Source organism: Rhinoderma darwinii, chromosome 3 (genome assembly GCF_050947455.1).
Source record: "Rhinoderma darwinii isolate aRhiDar2 chromosome 3, aRhiDar2.hap1, whole genome shotgun sequence".
Taxonomy (NCBI): domain Eukaryota; kingdom Metazoa; phylum Chordata; class Amphibia; order Anura; family Rhinodermatidae; genus Rhinoderma; species Rhinoderma darwinii.
Genome location: NC_134689.1, coordinates 2972896 through 2993710, shown reverse-complemented (window position 1 = coordinate 2993710; position 20815 = coordinate 2972896). Strand labels below are relative to the sequence as shown.

General features: G+C 48.7%; 1 protein-coding gene across 3 annotated transcripts in view; it reads right to left on the bottom strand.

Moving 5' to 3' along the window:
* Positions 1-20318, bottom strand: part of TRIM24 (tripartite motif containing 24) — a 31622-nt gene extending 11304 nt beyond the window's left edge. For 2 of the 3 annotated variants that reach the window (XM_075855659.1, XM_075855660.1), the window contains exons 1-2: positions 19715-20318; positions 726-844 (exon numbers count right to left, since the gene is read on the bottom strand). In XM_075855659.1, coding sequence (XP_075711774.1) covers positions 726-844; positions 19715-20030 — 435 coding nt within the window. In that variant the 5' untranslated portion in view covers positions 20031-20318. The remainder of the gene's footprint in view (positions 1-725; positions 845-19714) is intronic. The other variant, XM_075855658.1, reaches the window with a different exon arrangement.
* Positions 20319-20815: the final 497 nt, after the last annotated feature.

Genomic DNA, 20815 nt, shown 5'->3' with positions numbered 1-20815 from the left:
ATATCCCTCAATGCAGTACAGCGGAGCATGCTCAGTACAGTCTGCAGCATAAGACCAGCTGTAACTGACGATAAAGAGAAGGATCACAAAGCTTTACCCAGCGTGGTGTGTACACAGCCTCCGGCAGCTGCAGCGAGCTGAGGACTGAACAGGAATGACGGGACTAATCTGTACAATAGCCATTCCCTTGCAGCTCTGGATGTTACTGGAGTATTAGACTTGATAAGTGAAGCAAACACAATTCTGCTAATTGCTATTGGAAACAGTCAGCAAGCTTGTGGGAAGACACCCCCGTAAAAGCTTTGCTGAGCTCCAATAACGCAGGGAGTTATTCCTACATGGTAGAAGTACACAGGGTCTGCTGAAAAGACCTCCCAGAATGCAAATCCCCACAACGAGCAGGGAATGCTGGGAGATTTCAGCTCTGGAGCATAAAAACCTGAAGACAACGGGGGGGGGGGGGGGGGGGGTACACCACCAACGAGGAGGAGCCCGGGGAGAGGTTACGCAGTGCGGTGATCGGCTGCGCGGCTCGTACAGGTAACGCACGGGGTTGTTACGGTTTTCACTTGTACGGGTCACGCAGCCAAAACGAAAGTAGTATGGAGTAAAACCGAGGCACGACACCTCTACGAGTGCAGGCTGCTACAGACATAATTATCATGACATGTAACATCGGGAAGATTCCACTGCTGCAGTGTCGGCGCAGTGTGTCACTGACTCACCTGGCTTGGCTTCTCCACGGTGCTGCTCGGGACTTCTGTGGTGTCACGTACAAAGTAATTCTCTATAACGTCTCTGTCGGCGCACTCCTGGCTGCACACGGGACAGCGGATGATTCCCACTGCAAGAGACAAGACAGGCGATCAGAGGACGGGAGACATCAACCCATCCGAACCTGGGAAAGCTGGGAGGCAACCGACACCATTATCTCATGTAGGGGATGTCACTCAGCTTCCCCAGACTCCTGATTGGCAAATCTGGACACAAGATGTAATGTATTTTATATGTAAACAGATAGGACATTGTGGGACCGCTGGGACACCCCACACCCCGGATTATAACCCGAGACCCTGTATACAATGAAGACGAAAAACGGAAACCTAGAGAGGGGGCGGAGCGGCTGTGAGATTACTCCACCATAAACATCCAACACACGGCTCCTCAGAGGTCACCGCCGGTCAGTCATGTGTTACCTACAGCACAGGAGGATCTGAGGGCAAATACTATCTGTACACAGCGACTCCACCAGCAGAATAGTGAGTGCAGCTCTGGAGTATAATACAGGATGTAACTCAGGATCAGTACAGGATAAGTAATGTAATGTATGTACACAGCGACTCCACCAGCAGAATAGTGAGTGCAGCTCTGGAGTATAATACAGGATGTAACTCAGGATCAGTACAGGATAAGTAATGTAATGTATGTACACAGTGACTCCACCAGCAGAATAGTGAGTGCAGCTCTGGAGTATAATACAGGATGTAACTCAGGATCAGTACAGGATAAGTAATGTAATGTACACAGCGACTCCACCAGCAGAATAGTGAGTGCAGCTCTGGAGTATAATACAGGATGTAACTCAGGATCAGTACAGGATAAGTAATGTATGTATGTACACAGTGACTCCACCAGCAGAATAGTGAGTGCAGCTCTGGAGTATAATACAGGATGTAACTCAGGATCAGTACAGGATAAGTAATGTAATGTACACAGCGACTCCACCAGCAGAATAGTGAGTGCAGCTCTGGAGTATAATACAGGATGTAACTCAGGATCAGTACAGGATATGTAATGTATGTACACAGTGAGTGCACCAGCAGAATAGTGAGTGCAGCTCTGGAGTATAATACAGGATGTAACTCAGGATCAGTACAGGATAAGTAATGTAATGTATGTACACAGTGACTCCACCAGCAGAATAGTGAGTGCTGCTCTGGAGTATAATACAGGATGTAACTCGGGATCAGTACAGGATAAGTAATGTAATGTATGTACACAGTGACTCCACCAGCAGAATAGTGAGTGCAGCTCTGGAGTATAATACAGGATGTAACTCAGGATCAGTACAGGATAAGTAATGTAATTAATGTACACAGTGACTCCTCCAGCACAATAGTGAGTGCAGCTCTGGGGTATAATACAGGATGTAACTCAGGATCAGTACAGGATAAGTAATGTATGTACACAGTGACTCCACCAGCAGAATAGTGAGTACAGCTCTGGAGTATAATACAGGATATAACTCAGGATCAGCACAGGATAAGTAATGTAATGTATGTACACAGTGACTCCACCAGCAGAATAGTGAGTGCAGCTCTGGAGTATAATACAGGATGTAACTCAGGATCAGTACAGGATAAGTAATATAATGTATGTACACAGTGACTCCACCAGCAGAATAGTGAGTGCAGCTCTGAAGTATAATACAGGATGTAACTCAGGATCAGTACAGGATAAGTAATGTAATTAATGTACACAGTGACTCCTCCAGCACAATAGTGAGTGCAGCTCTGGAGTATAATACAGGATATGTAATGTATGTACACAGTGACTCCACCAGCAGAATAGTGAGTGCAGCTCTGGAGTATAATACAGGATGTAACTCAGGATCAGTACAGGATAAGTAATGTGTGTATGTACACAGTGACTCCACCAGCAGAATAGTGAGTGCAGCTCTGGAGTATAATACAGGATATAACTCAGGATCAGTACAGGATAAGTAATGTAATGTATGTACACAGTGACTCCACCAGCAGAATAGTGAGTGCAGCTCTGGAGTATAATACAGGATGTAACTCAGGATCAGTACAGGATAAGTAATGTATGTACACAGTGACTCCACCAGCAGAATAGTGAGTACAGCTCTGGAGTATAATACAGGATATAACTCAGGATCAGTACAGGATAAGTAATGTAATTAATGTACACAGTGACTCCTCCAGCAGAATAGTGAGTACAGCTCTGGAGTATAATACAGGATATAACTCAGCATCAGTACAGGATAAGTAATGTAATGCATGTATACAGTGACTCCACCAGCAGAATAGTGAGTGCAGCTCTGGAGTATAATACAGGATATGTAATGTATGTACACAGTGACTCCACCAGCAGAATAGTGAGTGCAGCTCTGGAGTATAATACAGGATATAACTCAGGATCAGCACAGGATAAGTAATGTAATGTATGTACACAGTGACTCCACCAGCAGAATAGTGAGTGCAGCTCTGGAGTATAATACAGGATGTAACTCAGGATCACTACAGGATATGTGATGTAATGTATGTACACAGTGACTCCACCAGCAGAATAGTGAGTGCAGCTCTGGAGTATAATACAAGATGTAACTCCGGATCAGTACAGGATAAGTAATGTAATGTATGTACACAGTGACTCCACCAGCAGAATAGTGAGGGCAGCTCTGGTGTATAATACAGGATGTAACTCAGGATCAGTACAGGATAAGTAATGTAATGTATGTACACAGTGACTCCACCAGCAGAATAGTGAGTGCAGCTCTGGAGTATAATACAAGATGTAACTCAGGATCAGTACAGGATAAGTAATGTAATGTATGTACACAGTGACTCCACCAGCAGAATAGTGAGTGCAGCTCTGGAGTATAGTACAGGATGTAACTCAGGATCAGTACAGGATAAGTAATGTAATGTATGTACACAGTGACTCCACCAGCAGAATAGTGAGTGCTGCTCTGGAGTATAATACAGGATGTAACAGGGATTTTGTTTTTATCTTTTCTTTCATCTAAGAATTTTGACTTAATTTACATTTTCAATTAATTAAGGCACCAAAAATAACTCACAGGAAATTTACATAATTATATTTCCAGACGCTAATTGAAGTGTAAACAGCAGCCAGGATTTTAATCTCCAGCAGGCGACCTTTACACCCCTCCCCCTCTGTCTGGCACGGTCGTTGCACCTCCTGCACCCGCCCCCCACAATCGGTTCAGTTTCGGGGTGCGCTGTATAACAGAGGGGAACATTACATATTTATATGATACACAGAACAGATAATATACAGGTCACTATTAATAGTTTTGTCTGAAACGGTGAACGGGTTTAACTATAAACATAACAAATATAAAAATATAAATACAAAATGCAATAATTGCTCTGACTCCATCAGCAAACCAGCGGCTCCACCTGCGTGATTCAGAAGTGAAGCTCCGCCCACTACACGCGTCATGTGCATGAGGTCATTGTAAACAAAAAACCACGACCGCCCCGGCCCGTAAAACCTGCGCTGACAAAGTCATCTAGAAGCGGTCACGGAGCCCCAGAGAGACTTAAAGGACAAGTCCACAATTACCAAAATTTCAGCTTCCATCTACACACACCATGGAGTTACTCCATAAACCAACCACAAGTCACATCCAAAGCTGCATTTACAGATCTCCCGGTTGCCCTTTGAAAAACAGGCTGTGGTTTACGGGCATCTTACTATATTAATGGTAAGGTACCGGTCTACTGAGCTCCCACAATGCAGTGTGCTAAAAACCGCAAGAATGGTGGTTGCAGCTTTGGATGTGATTGGAGCCGTTTTGGAAAAGTTACTGACCACGTCTAGATGTAGATAGAGGTTGTGAATTTTTACCTTGAGGTCTAAAAACAAAGGAAGAAGCGAGATGTGCTTAACGTCCGTGATCTAGAACCCCCCCCAGTTCCATAATATAGACCCCCCCCAGTTCCTGAATTAAAGGGGGTGCTTGGAAAGATACCACTCAAGCGCAAAGATCTCCAGACACCCAAATAGAAGAAAAATCCTGTGATACCGACCTAAAAAAAATAGGGGGGAGGGTGGAACCGGGAGGGTCAGGGGGTGGGACCGCCATCAATGTAGCCGGGTGGGGGATGGGAACCAGCGTTGTAATTTTCAATTTTACTATTTATATTCTAGAAAATAGTCGGCGCCCTAAACCGGCCGGAAATTTGTAAAAACCTCCATTCTCTATAATCGGCGCACCAATAATGCGGGTAATAACCCCCCCCCCATTTATCATGACATGGTGCGATCCCCGCGCGGGGGAGGCCCATCCCCGTCACGTTTCCATTAATACACATGACGTTCGGCTCTGGAAACCGCCTCAAACTGGTTTGAACTGGATATGGCTGAAAAAATCCAGACTCGTCGTCTCTCGGCTTGAAACAGTTCAAACCATTCACAGAGGGAGGGGGGGGGGACGGCAAAAATAGAATGTGTAGACTTTAGAACGTACTGCAGGACTACATGAAAAATAACTGCAACATTAGTGTCCTGAAACCCTCTGCACTGCCAATCACGGCCGCAACACGAACCGTAGACATCAAATAAATGAGGCGGATCTGCACCGGCAACATGAGCGGCAACCCCCGAGACCGCAATGTGAAGGTTTAGCTGCACGGTGGGACGTTAAAGGGGACCACGCTACTTTTTGAGAGTCCATTTCGTGGCGCTTTAATTTAGACTCGATCGATTTTAAAAGAGGTAGTCAAGGATTTTGAAAAAAAACAAGAAAAACATGTCGACTTTTGTCTAAAAACAGCCCCGCACCCGTCTACAGGTTGTGTCCGGTATTGCAGCTCAGACTCATGCACTTCAATAGAGTGAAGCTGCATTACCAGACACAACCTTTGTACAGGTGCGGCGCTGTTTCTGGACGAAAGTAATCTTGGACTATCCCTTAAACAAAAGGGCAAAATAATTGGACAGGATCAGGAAATAAAGATGAGGTCGATGTTGACAGAACGGGAAGAACTCCACCCAGAAGTGGGAAAATTGGCCTAGACTCCAGTGATCTGTAGGGGAGGCGATCAGTGTGTCGTGTGTCACGTTTAGTAGCCAGACGACAAGAAGTCCCATAGACCTGACCTAATGTACAGAGACCCTACTTGCTGACAGGTTCCCCTCCGTTTCTTGCCTGGTGTTAAAGGGACATTTATGTCCTCCGTTCCGGAAGTAGAAGTGTTGGCGGATTTCACCTGTTCCTAACATTTGTGCCTTCCGGGAGGAATAGACCTTGTTGGGTCAATGTCTGTAGAGCACATATCCCACCTGACAACCCCCCCCCCCCCCCCGGCATCACAACATACTATGGCTGCCCAAAGATATCAGTAAGATCGGACCACCAGACCCCCCTCCCGTCATTAAAAAATAAATCCTGTGCAGCCATCTTTAGGGGCCACACGGAGGGCAGGATCCAGTGACATCAATGATGGAACCTACAGAGCCGCGTGGACAGATCTAGAGGCCCGGTGAGACCGCGTGCCAGAGGCCCGGTGAGACCGCGTGCCAGAGGCCCGGTGAGACCGCGTGCCAGAGGCCCGGTGAGACCGCGTGCCAGAGGCCCGGTGAGACCGCGTGCCAGAGGCCCGGTGAGACCGCGTGCCAGAGGCCCGGTGAGACCGCGTGCCAGAGGCCCGGTGAGACCGCGTGCCAGAGGCCCGGTGAGACCGCGTGCCAGAGGCCCGGTGAGACCGCGTGCCAGAGGCCCGGTGAGACCGCGTGCCAGAGGCCCGGTGAGACCGCGTGCCAGAGGCCCGGTGAGACCGCGTGCCAGAGGCCCGGTGAGACCGCGTGCCAGAGCCCCAGGAGACCTGCGGTCATGAGACTTTTCTATCTACAGATCAAGAGGAGGAGGCAGGAGTAAAATGACTGCAGGATCAGACTACACATTTGTAGTCTGTAACCATGGAGACACATAGATCCACATTGGAGCTGTAGACACCAAACAGTAGAATGTTTTTAATCAAGACTATTTAAAAACGAGTTTCTCTAGTCTGGATGCAGGACGGTAAAGATCTCGTACCTAGTAACTCATTTTCTATTTGGGGGGGGGGGTAGACGGCATCTTGAAGCATTGCCGGGGTGTAAAGGGTCAACGCTGCAAGTCCAGTGTCTACATATTAAGATGCTGGTTATAATAATCCCGCCGTCCATGTGCCGACCCTGTGCACCTGCAGCGCCTCAATCTCAGCACTTTGGTTTATTGGGTACAAGGAAAAATGTCGCAGTCAAGGCTGATGTGTGACCAGTACTGATCCTGGGGCACAGAGGGGAAGGGCATGCTGGGTAAGATCGCACGTGCTGCGGACTCGTGACAGTGGGTGGGGTGATGACTCAGTCTTGTCAGTTATTTACCCACGAGTCACTGCCAAGTTTGGAGACGTTTATTTATCACAGCCGGTAATCTCCGCATTTTATAACGTATCGCAGCGAAGCGGCGGCGGACAGAACGCTTCTAACTGGTTACAGGATCCGCCGCGTGGAATGAACGAGTACCCAGGATGTTCCATATAATGGGATTAGCTTTAAAAGTCCTCCATGTCGGCAGCTGGTACCGGTAAATGAAAACTATTGCGCCAAAAAGTAAAATCCAGTCCCAGGAAATCAAACTGAACCGGCACCAAACGCCCTTTATATGGTGCAGAGCCAGACGCCAAGTGTCCGTGATCCAATGCTGAATATGGCAGTGTCAGTGATCCAATGCTGAATATGGCACCGAGTGTCAGTGATCCAATGCTGAATATGGCACCGAGTGTGTCAGTGATCCAATGCTGAATATGGCACCAAATGTCAGTGATCCAATGCTGAATATGGCACCGAGTGTCAGTGATCCAATGCTGAATATGGCACCAAATGTCAGTGATCCAATGCTGAATATGGCACAGAGTGTGTCAGTGATCCAATGCTGAATATGGCACCAAATGTCAGTGATCCAATGCTGAATATGGCACCGAGTGTGTCAGTGATCCAATGCTGAATATGGCACCAAATGTCAGTGATCCAATGCTGAATATGGCACCGAGTGTCAGTGATCCAATGCTGAATATGGCACCGAGTGTCAGTGATCCAATGCTGAATATGGCACCGAGTGTCAGTGATCCAATGCTGAATATGGCACCGAGTGTCAGTGATCCAATGCTGAATATGGCACCGAGTGTCAGTGATCCAATGCTGAATATGGCACCGAGTGTCAGTGATCCAATGCTGAATATGGCACCGAGTGTCAGTGATCCAATGCTGAATATGGCACCGAGTGTCAGTGATCCAATGCTGAATATGGCACCGAGTGTCAGTGATCCAATGCTGAATATGGCACCGAGTGTCAGTGATCCAATGCTGAATATGGCACCGAGTGTCAGTGATCCAATGCTGAATATGGCACCGAGTGTTGCTGAATATGGCACCGAGTGTCAGTGATCCAATGCTGAATATGGCACCGAGTGTCAGTGATCCAATGGTGAATATGGCACCGAGTGTCAGTGATCCAATGGTGAATATGGCACCGAGTGTCAGTGATCCAATGGTGAATATGGCACCGAGTGTCAGTGATCCAATGCTGAATATGGCACCAAGTGTCAGTGATCCAATGGTGAATATGGCACCGAGAGTCAGTGATCCAATGCTGAATATGGCACCGAGTGCCAGTAATTTTTTTTCGCTTAACTTGATGAATGATCCATTGGTTTGGTGCTTAACCTGGTGCCAAGCGTCAGCCATTTAGGGTTTGGTACCAATAGTGTTGTTACTCAGTGCCAGTTATACAGATGGGTCACAGCGGGGACGTCGGATGTTGTTAACCTGCAGGTCCCCAGTGGACGCCTCACACCTCATCTTAATATTTACATCACTTCAAGGATTAAGCAAATAAAGTTGATTGACATGAGATTTTCTTCAGTAAGGCCCTGTGCACACGGCCGTGCCCGTAAAATATGAAAAGTAGGACAAGCTCCATAATTCCCGGCACGGACACCTACCTGTAGCCATACGGAAAGGTGTCCGCGGCCAATAGAACCGGGTGGGTCCGTGTTTGCAAACCGTATTACAGTCCGCAATTACGGAGATTTTTTACAGTCATGTGCATGGGGCCTAATTCTGTGGACGTGACCGTATCTGAAGAAGCATCTGACGCCGATTCATCTGGGAACATGTGAATTATAGCGCCAATAAATCTGCACATTGATCCGCAGCTCACAGACGAAAACACAATAAAACTGCAGCGAATGTCACCAACAGGTAACGGGGTCAGCGCCGCTTCTCCCTGAACATCAATCTCTGCGTGCCACAAAGCATGCCCACAACACGCAAACAAACCAATAGGTGATGGGGACAGCTCAGCGATTCCTCTATGTACAATGACCATTGCAGGTCACAAAGCATGCCCACAACACTCTGAGGTCAATAGATGATGGGACAGTTGAGCTCCTCCACCCAACATGCACCGGTTATGGATTACGCTCACTACATTCTTCCATAGAAGTCATTTTCTGACTGAGGTTTTTTATGTCCAGGTGTTTTTGTTTGACTAACTTATATTCATGTCACAAAATTAAACAAAATATAATGAACGCTACTAGAAAAAGCCGCGCGTCCAGAAAATCCAGGTCGCCCCTGCGTCAGCCCACTAGAAGCCCAGCCACCGTAGAGGTTTCGGACTATTGACAAGTTTTGGTTTGTTTTTTTAAGAATAAAATCCAAATCAAAAGCCAAAAAAAATAAAAACAAAGCAATAATCGTCCTCTTACAGGGGCTCTGACAATATTATACTCCAGTCACCTCTAGAAAAATACAGATTGTCAGGTCTGGCAGACGTCCACATACAATCACCACTCCATCCTCAGCGACACCGACGAGGGTCGTTGATTGTCCAAAACGCCAACTAAGTCGCCGGGTTACCGTGTTTATATAGGATGAGCATCACCTCATCCTATATAAAGTAGCACACCGTGATCTGTGCAACAATAAATGATGTCTTCCCGTGTGTGCTGGAGTTCCAAGACGATCAATCCCTCTGACCTCACGCCTTCCTGCAGCCCCTGCTGCTTCAGCTTCTGTACAGAACAAGAACTCGAACCCTATTTGCAGGGCTCAGGCTCCGTGTCTGTGCTGAGAGACATCACATCTGACCCCCTCCCGCTGCTGGTTCAGGGTCTGTTAGGCACGGAGCAATTCTAATGTGGAATAGAAAAGCAACATCACCCATGATGCAGTGGGGCGGGATCTCAGGTAAGCGGTTCACACCTGTCCGCTCTTCTGTTGTGGTACGGATGACATGTAATCTATTTCCCTGAGTCATCGCCTGCACTCGTAAGACAGGTAAGTGTCAGTTTTTCCACGGTTGGGATCGTCGGGACTGCAGCAGGTTTTCCATCTGATGTTTCTAACATGGAAATCACCGGGACGACAGACGGAGGAACATTGACGCCATCCTTGATACTCGTCGTCTCGCCCTTAAAATCCCATTGCTTCAATATTAAAACCGGATGGGAAGATCATTGTTACTTGCTTGGAGGTGGCAGCTAGCAGAATTCAGAATGCAGCTCTGGATGTGAAGCAACAAGTGGGTGTCCTGGTCCCCGTAGGACAAGATGTCAGACCTCCCGCGTACACTGCATTACTAGAACGTTCCATCACGTTCAGCTTCTCTCCTTATGGTTAGAGGGCAGGAAGAGGCTCCATCTCAGGCAGGAGCTGGTCAAGAACAGGAAGACGTCATAGACTCCTCTTCCACTAGAGGCGCACTTGGTGGCCAACATTTGTTTACTGTGTGAATGACGGCCAAGAGTCCACTGGAAAATATGGCGCAAACATTCATTGCGGTGCACAGACTGTGACCAGACATATCGGTTATATGTAAGGAGCCACATAATAGCGCAGCACATCCTTCACACGGCGACTTTATTTCACGTGAGCCGCGGTATAACAAAATCTGCCGCAATGTCAGGACATGGAAATTCCCCGCTGACTGTTGTATATAGCCGGGGCAGGGGGGGGGGGGGGGGGGTAATATTCTATCCCTATTGGAGCGTCACTGCGCAGCTTTACAGAACACTGCAGATAATGGGGTGATTCAGGTAGGTGGGTGATACCAGAGAGAAGACGATCACATGGGGGCTCCACTGTCAGCCTCAACAATAAGGTGGCACCACCAGGACAACTAAGGCAGAGGTACTAGATACCCCCCAGGAACGCCCCCACAGATGCCGAAGCACAAGTCACCATGTGGTCAGGTCTGTGTGAAAAACGGAATGACAACGACTGGAAGCCAAGAAAAATCTACAGACGACTCGACAAGAACGACAGAACGAGCAAGAAACGGGAGAAAATAATAAAACGTAAAGCAATTCCCCTATAATGTCCCAGCTGCAGACTGAGGCCCCATGCACACAACAGCAAAAAACCTCCGTTTTTGCGGACCGCAATTGTGGTCCGCAAAAACGGAGCCATTCACTTTCATTGAACACTGACACCTTTCCGTAACACTACGGAAGGGTGTCCGTGCCGTGGAAATGTTCCGGGAATTATGGAACATGTCCGTTCTTTCGCATTTTGCGGGCCGTGCTCCCATACTTTGTATGGGAGCACGGCCCGAAAATGCGGCTGTCAGTCAGCGGCCGACCGTGCCCGCAATCGCGGGCACGGTCGTGTGCATGGGGCCTGAGCAGGACGAGGCGTTGGGTAAGCAGCCGCCTCAATGCCAGGCAGTAGCTACAAAAGCAGGAACAATTTTAGGCTGCATAAAAAAAAAATTCAAACATAATATCACCTCTCTATAAATATATTTTTTACGGCCTTAATATTTATTTTGGGAATCCTTAAAATGAAAAAAAAAAAAAAAGGTAAATGAGAACTGGAGAGGGTTCAAAGCTGGGCAAAAAACAGGACTTGCTTAGCTTGGGAAAACGTATTAACATGTAGAACTATATATAAAGAACCGGACATCGTGCCAATGTGGAGGAAAGGCGGCTCCATCATCAACATAGGAAAGGGTTCTTTACAGTAAGAGCAGTCAAACTATGGAACAAGAGATAACGGCAGATAATGGGACAGAATGTACAGGCGTCCGATGTCGGCTCCCACCAATACAACAGTCTCATTATTTGGTCACCACCGGAGAGTTTTACAGCCAGAGCGGCCAACGTGATGTTCTTAAGTGTGACCGTAAGAACTTCTTCTCTAGACTGCCTGACTCCAGGACGTTGCCCGGCCCGTCACACAAGCTAATTATCGATTGAATGGAGCAAATGAAGACGCCGTATTCCTCGCGCTGACCGCCGCCGGTGACCAGGAATTCTGCAGTCACATGTAAAGAATTACTGCGGACTCTGATCCTGGGTCCACGGTGCAAAAATCAGACTCTGGAACCATCCGGCCTCGTTCATAAACGGCGGCAGAAAGCGGCAGGGAGTGATTTTTCCGTTTGTAACGCTTTGACGAGAATTTTCTCATATACTGCCAGCAAGCAGAGATCCTGAAAATGGCGAGGAATTAAACCACAAAAGTCTATTAAGAAATTGAACAGCTTTGTATTATAAAACAATATTAAGAATTCAAGGTACATAAAGTGGAAAACCCCTTTAAATCAGCAGTGAAGACCCCTCTGAAATAGGGACCACCTTTCAAAATTATGCGGCATGTCCCAAGAACCGCGTGCTTCTGTCCCATGTAGGACTAACATTACAGGCGACCGGACCACAAAATTAGAACTGGGCCCAAGTGTGGATTTCATATACCGCGCGGTCTACGTTTTTAAACAACGGTCCTGTATCGGCAATGTGCACCATCCATCGCAGCCTCTGGAGACCCCCCCAGACCGGTAGCTCCGACATGCACTGCAAGACGCCGCGCACACAGGGACCTAACACCACGGGGGGTGGGCGACTAATCCATTGTGCCTTACACCAGGGCGGAGAATAACCTTACCCCATTGTGTGACTTCCATTACACATTTCCATGATCTGCGTGGCCGGGACCCCACAAAAAAGTCACACAAGAATAAAGTCCCTGGACTAAAAGTCATAAAATAACGACATCGGTATCAGATATCACAACATCACACGTCTCTTCATGAACGGTTTCCACCGGCCAGAACCCGTGATGTGCCAAGAAATGTGCCGATACCGGAATTATAAGAGCTGAACCATGAGGAGGATGTCTGTCCACAAGCATGCGGACTGCTCCAAATAACCAGCAGAATAGCGAGTGCAGCTCTTGAGTATAATACAGGATGTAACTCAGGATCAGTACAGGATAAGTAATGTAATGTATGTACACAGTGACTCCACCAGCAGAATAGTGAGTGCAGCTCTGGAGTATAATACAGGATGTAACTCAGGATCAGTACAGGATAAGTAATGTATGTGCACAGTGACTCCACCAGCAGAATAGTGAGTGCAGCTCTGGAGTATAATACAGGATGTAACTCAGGATCAGTACATGATAAGTAATGTAATGTATGTACACAGTGACTCCACCAGCAGAATAGTGAGTGCAGCTCTGGATTATAATACAGGATGTAACTCAGGATCAGTACAGGATAAGTAATGTAATGTATGTACACAGTGACTCCACCAGCAGAATAGTGAGTGCAGCTCTGGAGTATAATACAGGATGTAACTCAGGATCAGTACAGGATAAGTAATGTATGTACACACACAGTGACTCCACCAGCAGAATAGCGAGTGCAGCTCTGGAGTATAATACAGGATGTAACTCAGGACCAGTACAGTATAAGTAATGTATGTACACAGTGACTCCACCAGCAGAATAGTGAGTGCAGCTCTGGATTATAATACAGGATGTAACTCAGGATCAGTACAGGATAAGTAATGTAATGTATGTACACAGTGACTCCACCAGCAGAATAGTGAGTGCAGCTCTGGAGTATAATACAGGATGTAACTCAGGATCAGTGCAGGATAAGTAATGTAATGTATGTACACAGTGACTCCACCAGCAGAATAGTGAGTGCAGCTCTGGAGTATAATACAGGATATAACTCAGGATCAGTACAGGATAAGTAATGTAATGTATGTACACAGTGACTCCACCAGCAGAATAGTGAGTGCAGCTCTGGAGTATAATACAGGATGTAACTCAGGATCAGTACAGGATAAGTAATGTATGTACACAGTGACTCCACCAGCAGAATAGCGAGTGCAGCTCTGGAGTATAATACAGGATGTAACTCAGGACCAGTACAGTAATGTAATGTATGTACACAGTGACTCCACCAGCAGAATAGTGAGTGCAGCTCTGGGGTATAATACAGGATGTAACTCAGGATCAGTACAGGATAAGTAATGTAATGTATGTACACAGTGACTCCACCAGCAGAATAGTGAGTGCAGCTCTGGAGTATAATACAGGATGTAACTCAGGATCAGTACAGGATAAGTAATGTATGTACACAGTGACTCCACCAGCAGAATAGCGAGTGCAGCTCTGGAGTATAATACAGGATGTAACTCAGGACCAGTACAGTAATGTAATGTATGTACACAGTGACTCCACCAGCAGAATAGTGAGTGCAGCTCTGGGGTATAATACAGGATGTAACTCAGGATCAGTACAGGATAAGTAATGTAATGTATGTACACAGTGACTCCACCAGCAGAATAGTGAGTGCAGCTCTGGAGTATAATACAGGATGTAACTCAGGATCAGTACAGGATAAGTAATGTAATGTATGTACACAGTGACTCCACCAGCAGAATAGTGAGTGCAGCTCTGGAGTATAATACAGGATATAACTCAGGATCAGTACAGGATAAGTAATGTAATGTATGTACACAGTGACTCCACCAGCAGAATAGTGAGTGCAGCTCTGGAGTATAATACAGGATGTAACTCAGGATCAGTACAGGATAAGTAATGTAATGTATGTACACAGTGACTCCCCCAGCAGAATAGTGAGTGCAGCTCTGGAGTATAATACATGATATAACTCAGGATCAGTATAGGATAAGTAATGCATGTACACAGTGACTCCACCAGCAGAATAGTGAGTGCAGCTCTGGAGTATAATACAGGCTGTAACTCAGGATCAGTACAGGATAAGTAATGTAATGTATGTACACAGTGACTCCTCCAGCAGAATAGTGAGTGCAGCTCTGGAGTATAATACAGGATGTAACTCAGGATCAGTACAGGATAAGTAATGTAATGTATGTACACAGTGACTCCACCAGCAGAATAGTGAGTGCAGCTCTGGAGTATAATACAGGATATAACTCAGGATCAGTACAGGATAAGTAATGTAATGTATGTACACAGTGACTCCACCAGCAGAATAGTGAGTGCAGCTCTGGAGTATAAGACAGGATGTAACTCAGGATCAGTACAGGATAAGTAATGTAATGTATGTACACAGTGACTCCACCAGCAGAATAGTGAGTGCAGCTCTGGAGTATAATACAGGATATAACTCAGGATCAGTACAGGATAAGTAATGTAATGTATGTACACAGTGACTCCACCAGCAGAATAGTGAGTGCAGCTCTGGAGTATAAGACAGGATGTAACTCAGGATCAGTACAGGATAAGTAATGTAATGTATGTACACAGTGACTCCACCAGCAGAATAGTGAGTGCAGCTCTGGAGTATAATACAGGATATAACTCAGGATCAGTACAGGATAAGTAATATAATGTATGTACACAGTGACTGCTGTTTATGGAGCTTATTCTATACAAGTTAGACAGATGCGGTTTACAGGTGCCACTAGCGGCTAATGTGAGTTTTTCCTAAAAACTGGCGCTGCTTTTAACTGCAATAGATTTTGCCGTTTCCAGCTGAGAGATAAGCGGCACAATATTCAGTGTAAAAATCATTAAATTCATCAATCTAGAATAATAAAAGTAAAGTTTTACGTCTCATACAACAGTAAAGAACTTGGGGAGGGTCGACCTCTGCGTGCTGCCGGTCCCTGAAATTACCACAGAACTGCTAAGGATTCGATAGAAAGCGATGAAATACGAGACCAGCGCCAAATAAACACCAGACAGGGTCGGATCGGCCACGTTACCAACGGTGACCATTGAGCAGCCATTAGTTGCGACTCTGCAGTCACCGATGAAAACCGAGAACAAACTCCTCACAAAGCGGCTGCACGAGCCGTCCATGAAGTAAGAAATAGCGCAGAGATACGGCGTCCGATACAACGTATTGCACCCCCTCCCTCAACACGGTGAAAATTATCCGGGCACGGCTCAGTGGCGGCAAAGTGTTTACTAGAGTCCTGCTCACACAGCTGAGGTTTAGTTACAATGTATCAGTGTAGGAGCTATCAGCCTGGTGATTTGTGCTGCTGCTGTTTATCTCACAGGATTCACCGAGACATTGTAACAAACCTATTGGCTGCGTGAACGGGACAAGGCCAGGAAAAGTTTTAGCCTCTGGATGTAAAACAAGAATGTTTTCGTTCGTTGACAACCAGCAGAGTTCTTAAAAACGATGAAGAATTGACAGTCTATTAAAAAGTTGCAAAACTTTACAATTCATAAAACCACATTCACATCTTGAATTTTTATGAAGTTTCGGCCAAATCCCATCAGTGACGGACGCACGGTAGATATCAGGGTTCAGTGTGGGGACCTCCATATTATTGGGGGACAAGACATGGGGTTCAGTAGAGCACCTAGCACTCAATCATCCTCCATACACCGTGACAAGAGGTGGAGCAGTAACTATTTGGGGGTTACCTACGGTTTCGGGGTACGCCTGGCTCTAGACTCGTTCAGGACTGTGGACCGTATTCCTGGGGATTCAATAGTCACGGTGCTCAGTGTGAGAATGATGACCAGGATATATTGGGGTTCACCTGTTAACATTCAGGGTCACATTTTACTATTGAGGTCACCCCGTAATTTGCCAGGTGTTGGGGTGACAGGAGCGATGGGGACAGTTCCTCTGCCCGGTGTTGGGATGAAGCTGATTTAGGGGTTCGGTGTTTAGAGGTCCTTCACATGAGCTCCATGCTCTACATACAAGCACAGTTCTGGGGTGACCACAATTTTTTTTGGGGCAATATAGCGGTCACCCTGCGGTCATGGAGAAAGGTGTTTGTGAATCACTGAGCATGTGGCGCCCGAGGGCAGATATTAGGGTGTGGGGTCACTAGTTAGATGTCTGTTAGATATTGGGGGTCTCAGGGGGCATGTCTGTTAGATATTGGGGGTCTCAGGGGGCAGTAGAGATATCTGAGGGCCACATTATCAGGCTGCAGGGTGTCAGACACGAGGTACATGGGGCCGCGGTGATACTCATTCAGGTGACAATGACCCGTATGGGGTCACATTTTGGGTGCTGTTAGTGATAATACAGGGGTCCGGGGACACATTTGGCGGCGTCAGTAATAAAGGGGGTCACACTTGGGGTGTCGTTAGTGTTAACACAGGGGCCGGGGGTCACATTCGGGGTGTCGTTAGTGACCATACGGGAGTCACATTCGGGGTGTCGTTAGTGACCATACGGGAGTCACATTCGGGGTGTCGTTAGTGACCATACGGGAGTCACATTCGGGGTGTCGTTAGTGACCATACGGGAGTCACATTCGGGGTGTCGTTAGTGACCATACGGGAGTCACATTCGGGGTGTCGTTAGTGACCATACGGGAGTCACATTCGGGGTGTCGTTAGTGACCATACGGGAGTCACATTCGGGGTGTCGTTAGTGATCATACGGGAGTCACATTCGGGGTGTCGTTAGTGATCATACAGGGGCCGGGGTCACATTCGGGGTGTCGTTAGTGATCATACAGGGGCCGGGGTCACATTCGGGGTGTCGTTAGTGATCATACAGGGGCCGGGGTCACATTCGGGGTGTCGTTAGTGATCATACAGGGGCCGGGGTCACATTCGGGGTGTCGTTAGTGATCATACAGGGGCCGGGGTCACATTCGGGGTGTCGTTAGTGATCATACAGGGGCCGGGGTCACATTCGGGGTGTCGTTAGTGATCATACAGAGGCCGGGGTCACATTCGGGGTGTCGTTAGTGATCATACAGAGGCCGGGGTCACATTCGGGGTGTCGTTAGTGATCATACAGGGGCCGGGGTCACATTCGGGGTGTCGTTAGTGATCATACAGGGGCCGGGGTCACATTCGGGGTGTCGTTAGTGATCATACAGGGGCCGGGGTCACATTCGGGGTGTCGTTAGTGATCATACAGGGGCCGGGGTCACATTCGGGGTGTCGTTAGTGATCATACAGGGGCCGGGGTCACATTCGGGGTGTCGTTAGTGATCATACAGGGGCCGGGGTCACATTCCGGGTGTCGTTAGAGATAATACAGGGGCCGGGGTCACATTCGGGGTGTCGTTAGTGATCATACAGGGGCCGGGGTCACATTCGGGGTGTCGTTAGTGATCATACAGGGGCCGGGGTCACATTCGGGGTGTCGTAAGTGATCATACAGGGGCCGGGGTCACATTCGGGGTGTCGTAAGTGATCATACAGGGGCCGGGGTCACATTCGGGGTGTCGTTAGTGATCATACAGGGGCCGGGGTCACATTCGGGGTGTCGTTAGTGATCATACAGGGGCCGGGGTCACATTCGGGGTGTCGTTAGTGATCATACAGGGGCCGGGGTCACATTCGGGGTGTCGTTAGTGATCATACAGGGGCGTCGTTAGTGATCATACAGGGGCCGGGGTCACATTCGGGGTGTCGTTAGTGATCATACAGGGGCGTCGTTAGTGATCATACAGGGGCCGGGGTCACATTCGGGGTGTCGTTAGTGATCATACAGGGGCCGGGGTCACATTCGGGGTGTCGTTAGTGATCATACAGCGGCCGGGGTCACATTCGGGGTGTCGTTAGTGATCATACAGCGGCCGGGGTCACATTCGGGGTGTCGTTAGTGATCATACAGCGGCCGGGGTCACATTCGGGGTGTCGTTAGTGATCATACAGCGGCCGGGGTCACATTCGGGGTGTCGTTAGTGATCATACAGCGGCCGGGGTCACATTCGGGGTGTCGTTAGTGATCATACAGCGGCCGGGGTCACATTCGGGGTGTCGTTAGTGATCATACAGCGGCCGGGGTCACATTCGGGGTGTCGTTAGTGATCATACAGCGGCCGGGGTCACATTCGGGGTGTCGTTAGTGATCATACAGCGGCCGGGGTCACATTCGGGGTGTCGTTAGTGATCATACAGCGGCCGGGGTCACATTCGGGGTGTCGTTAGTGATCATACAGCGGCCGGGGTCACATTCGGGGTGTCGTTAGTGATCATACAGCGGCCGGGGTCACATTCGGGGTGTCGTTAGTGATCATACAGCGGCCGGGGTCACATTCGGGGTGTCGTTAGTGATCATACAGCGGCCGGGGTCACATTCGGGGTGTCGTTAGTGATCATACAGCGGCCGGGGTCACATTCGGGGTGTCGTTAGTGATCATACAGCGGCCGGGGTCACATTCGGGGTGTCGTTAGTGATCATACAGCGGCCGGGGTCACATTCGGGGTGTCGTTAGTGATCATACAGGGGCCGGGGTCACATTCGGGGTGTCGTTAGTGATCATACAGGGGCCGGGGTCACATTCGGGGTGTCGTTAGTGATCATACAGGGGCCGGGGTCACATTCGGGGTGTCGTTAGTGATCATACAGGGGCCAGGGTCAAATTTGGGGTGTCGTTAGTGATCATACAGGGGCCGGGGTCACATTTGGGGTGTCGTTAGTGATAATACAGGGGCCGGGGTCACATTCGGGGTGTCGTTAGAGATAATACAGGGGCCGGGGTCACATTCGGGGTGTAGTTAGTGATAATACAGGGGCCGGGGTCACATTTGGGGTGTCGTTAGTAATACAGGGGCCGGGGTCACATTCGGGGTGTCGTTAGTGATAACACAGGAGCCGGGGTCACATTTGGGGTGCCGCTAGGGATAATACAGGGGCCGGGGTCACATTTGGGGCGCTCTCTGTACTCACCCTGCACGGTGGTGGTGCTGCCAGGTGCTGGGGCCCCCGGGTGGGGGGCAGTGGCGCCGGCAGGTTGGGGGGCCCCCGCTGCGGGCAGGCTGATGTAGCGGCTCGGTGCCGGCAGGCAGCGCGTACACACGGAGTGCAGACAGAGTAACAGACGAGGGTTCCGGCTCTGGATATTCAACCGACACACGCCGCACGTCTCCAGCAGGCTGAGGGCGGCCCTCTCCCCGCTCCTCTCCTCCGGTCCCGGCCGACTCTCCGCCTCATTCTCCGGGGGCGGCGGAGGTACGGGCTGAGACAAGGCCGCGTCCCCCTCCATGCTCAGAGTCCTCGGAGTGTCCTGGGCCTCACTGCCTGCTCTGCTGTAACCGCTTCAGCGGCCTCACGGGTTCCTGACATCCGACGGCGCGGCCGCCCGACGCAGACTGAGCGCCCAATCCAGGCACGCCTCCCAACGGGCGCTACCACTCCAACCGCAGCTGGGTCCGAGGGAAACTACTGGAACAGCAAGATGGTCGCGTCGAACTCAACTCTCCGGGTCCCCCGGCAGCGGCGCGGCCTGGTACAGCCCAAACAGTATTTTTCTTCCTTCGCCAAGCGAGCGGGCTCTGAAGACACGCCTCCACTCCGTTATCCAATAGGAAACCTGTGAGGAATAATTCATGAGCTGGGCGGGGTTTGCTCATGAATATTAAGCGGCGGTCCTGTCTGGAATGTAGATGAGGATGCTGAGGCTTTGTGCTGCTGCCGGACACAGAACAAAGGCAAAACCATAGAGAGGACACTGAGGGGGGGGGGGGGGGGGAGACGTAAAGAAATCCGAGAGAGGTCGCAAAGGGCTGCCCCAGGCTGAGGAAGCGACTTATCTACATCTCATTACTATGTAAATGAGCTAATCATGATCAGATCATCCTCATCACTATCACCATCATCCTCATGTAACTGAATTCTCTTCCCCTCGTGTCCAGTTTCCCTCTGTGTTTCGATGGCGTTCACGTTCCCCCCTCACCACTTACATAAGTCGCTGCGTAATAAGTTGTATAATTATTATAACCACAAATCGTATTTGTCAGCGTGTTATAATCGCCCTGAATACCACCGCTC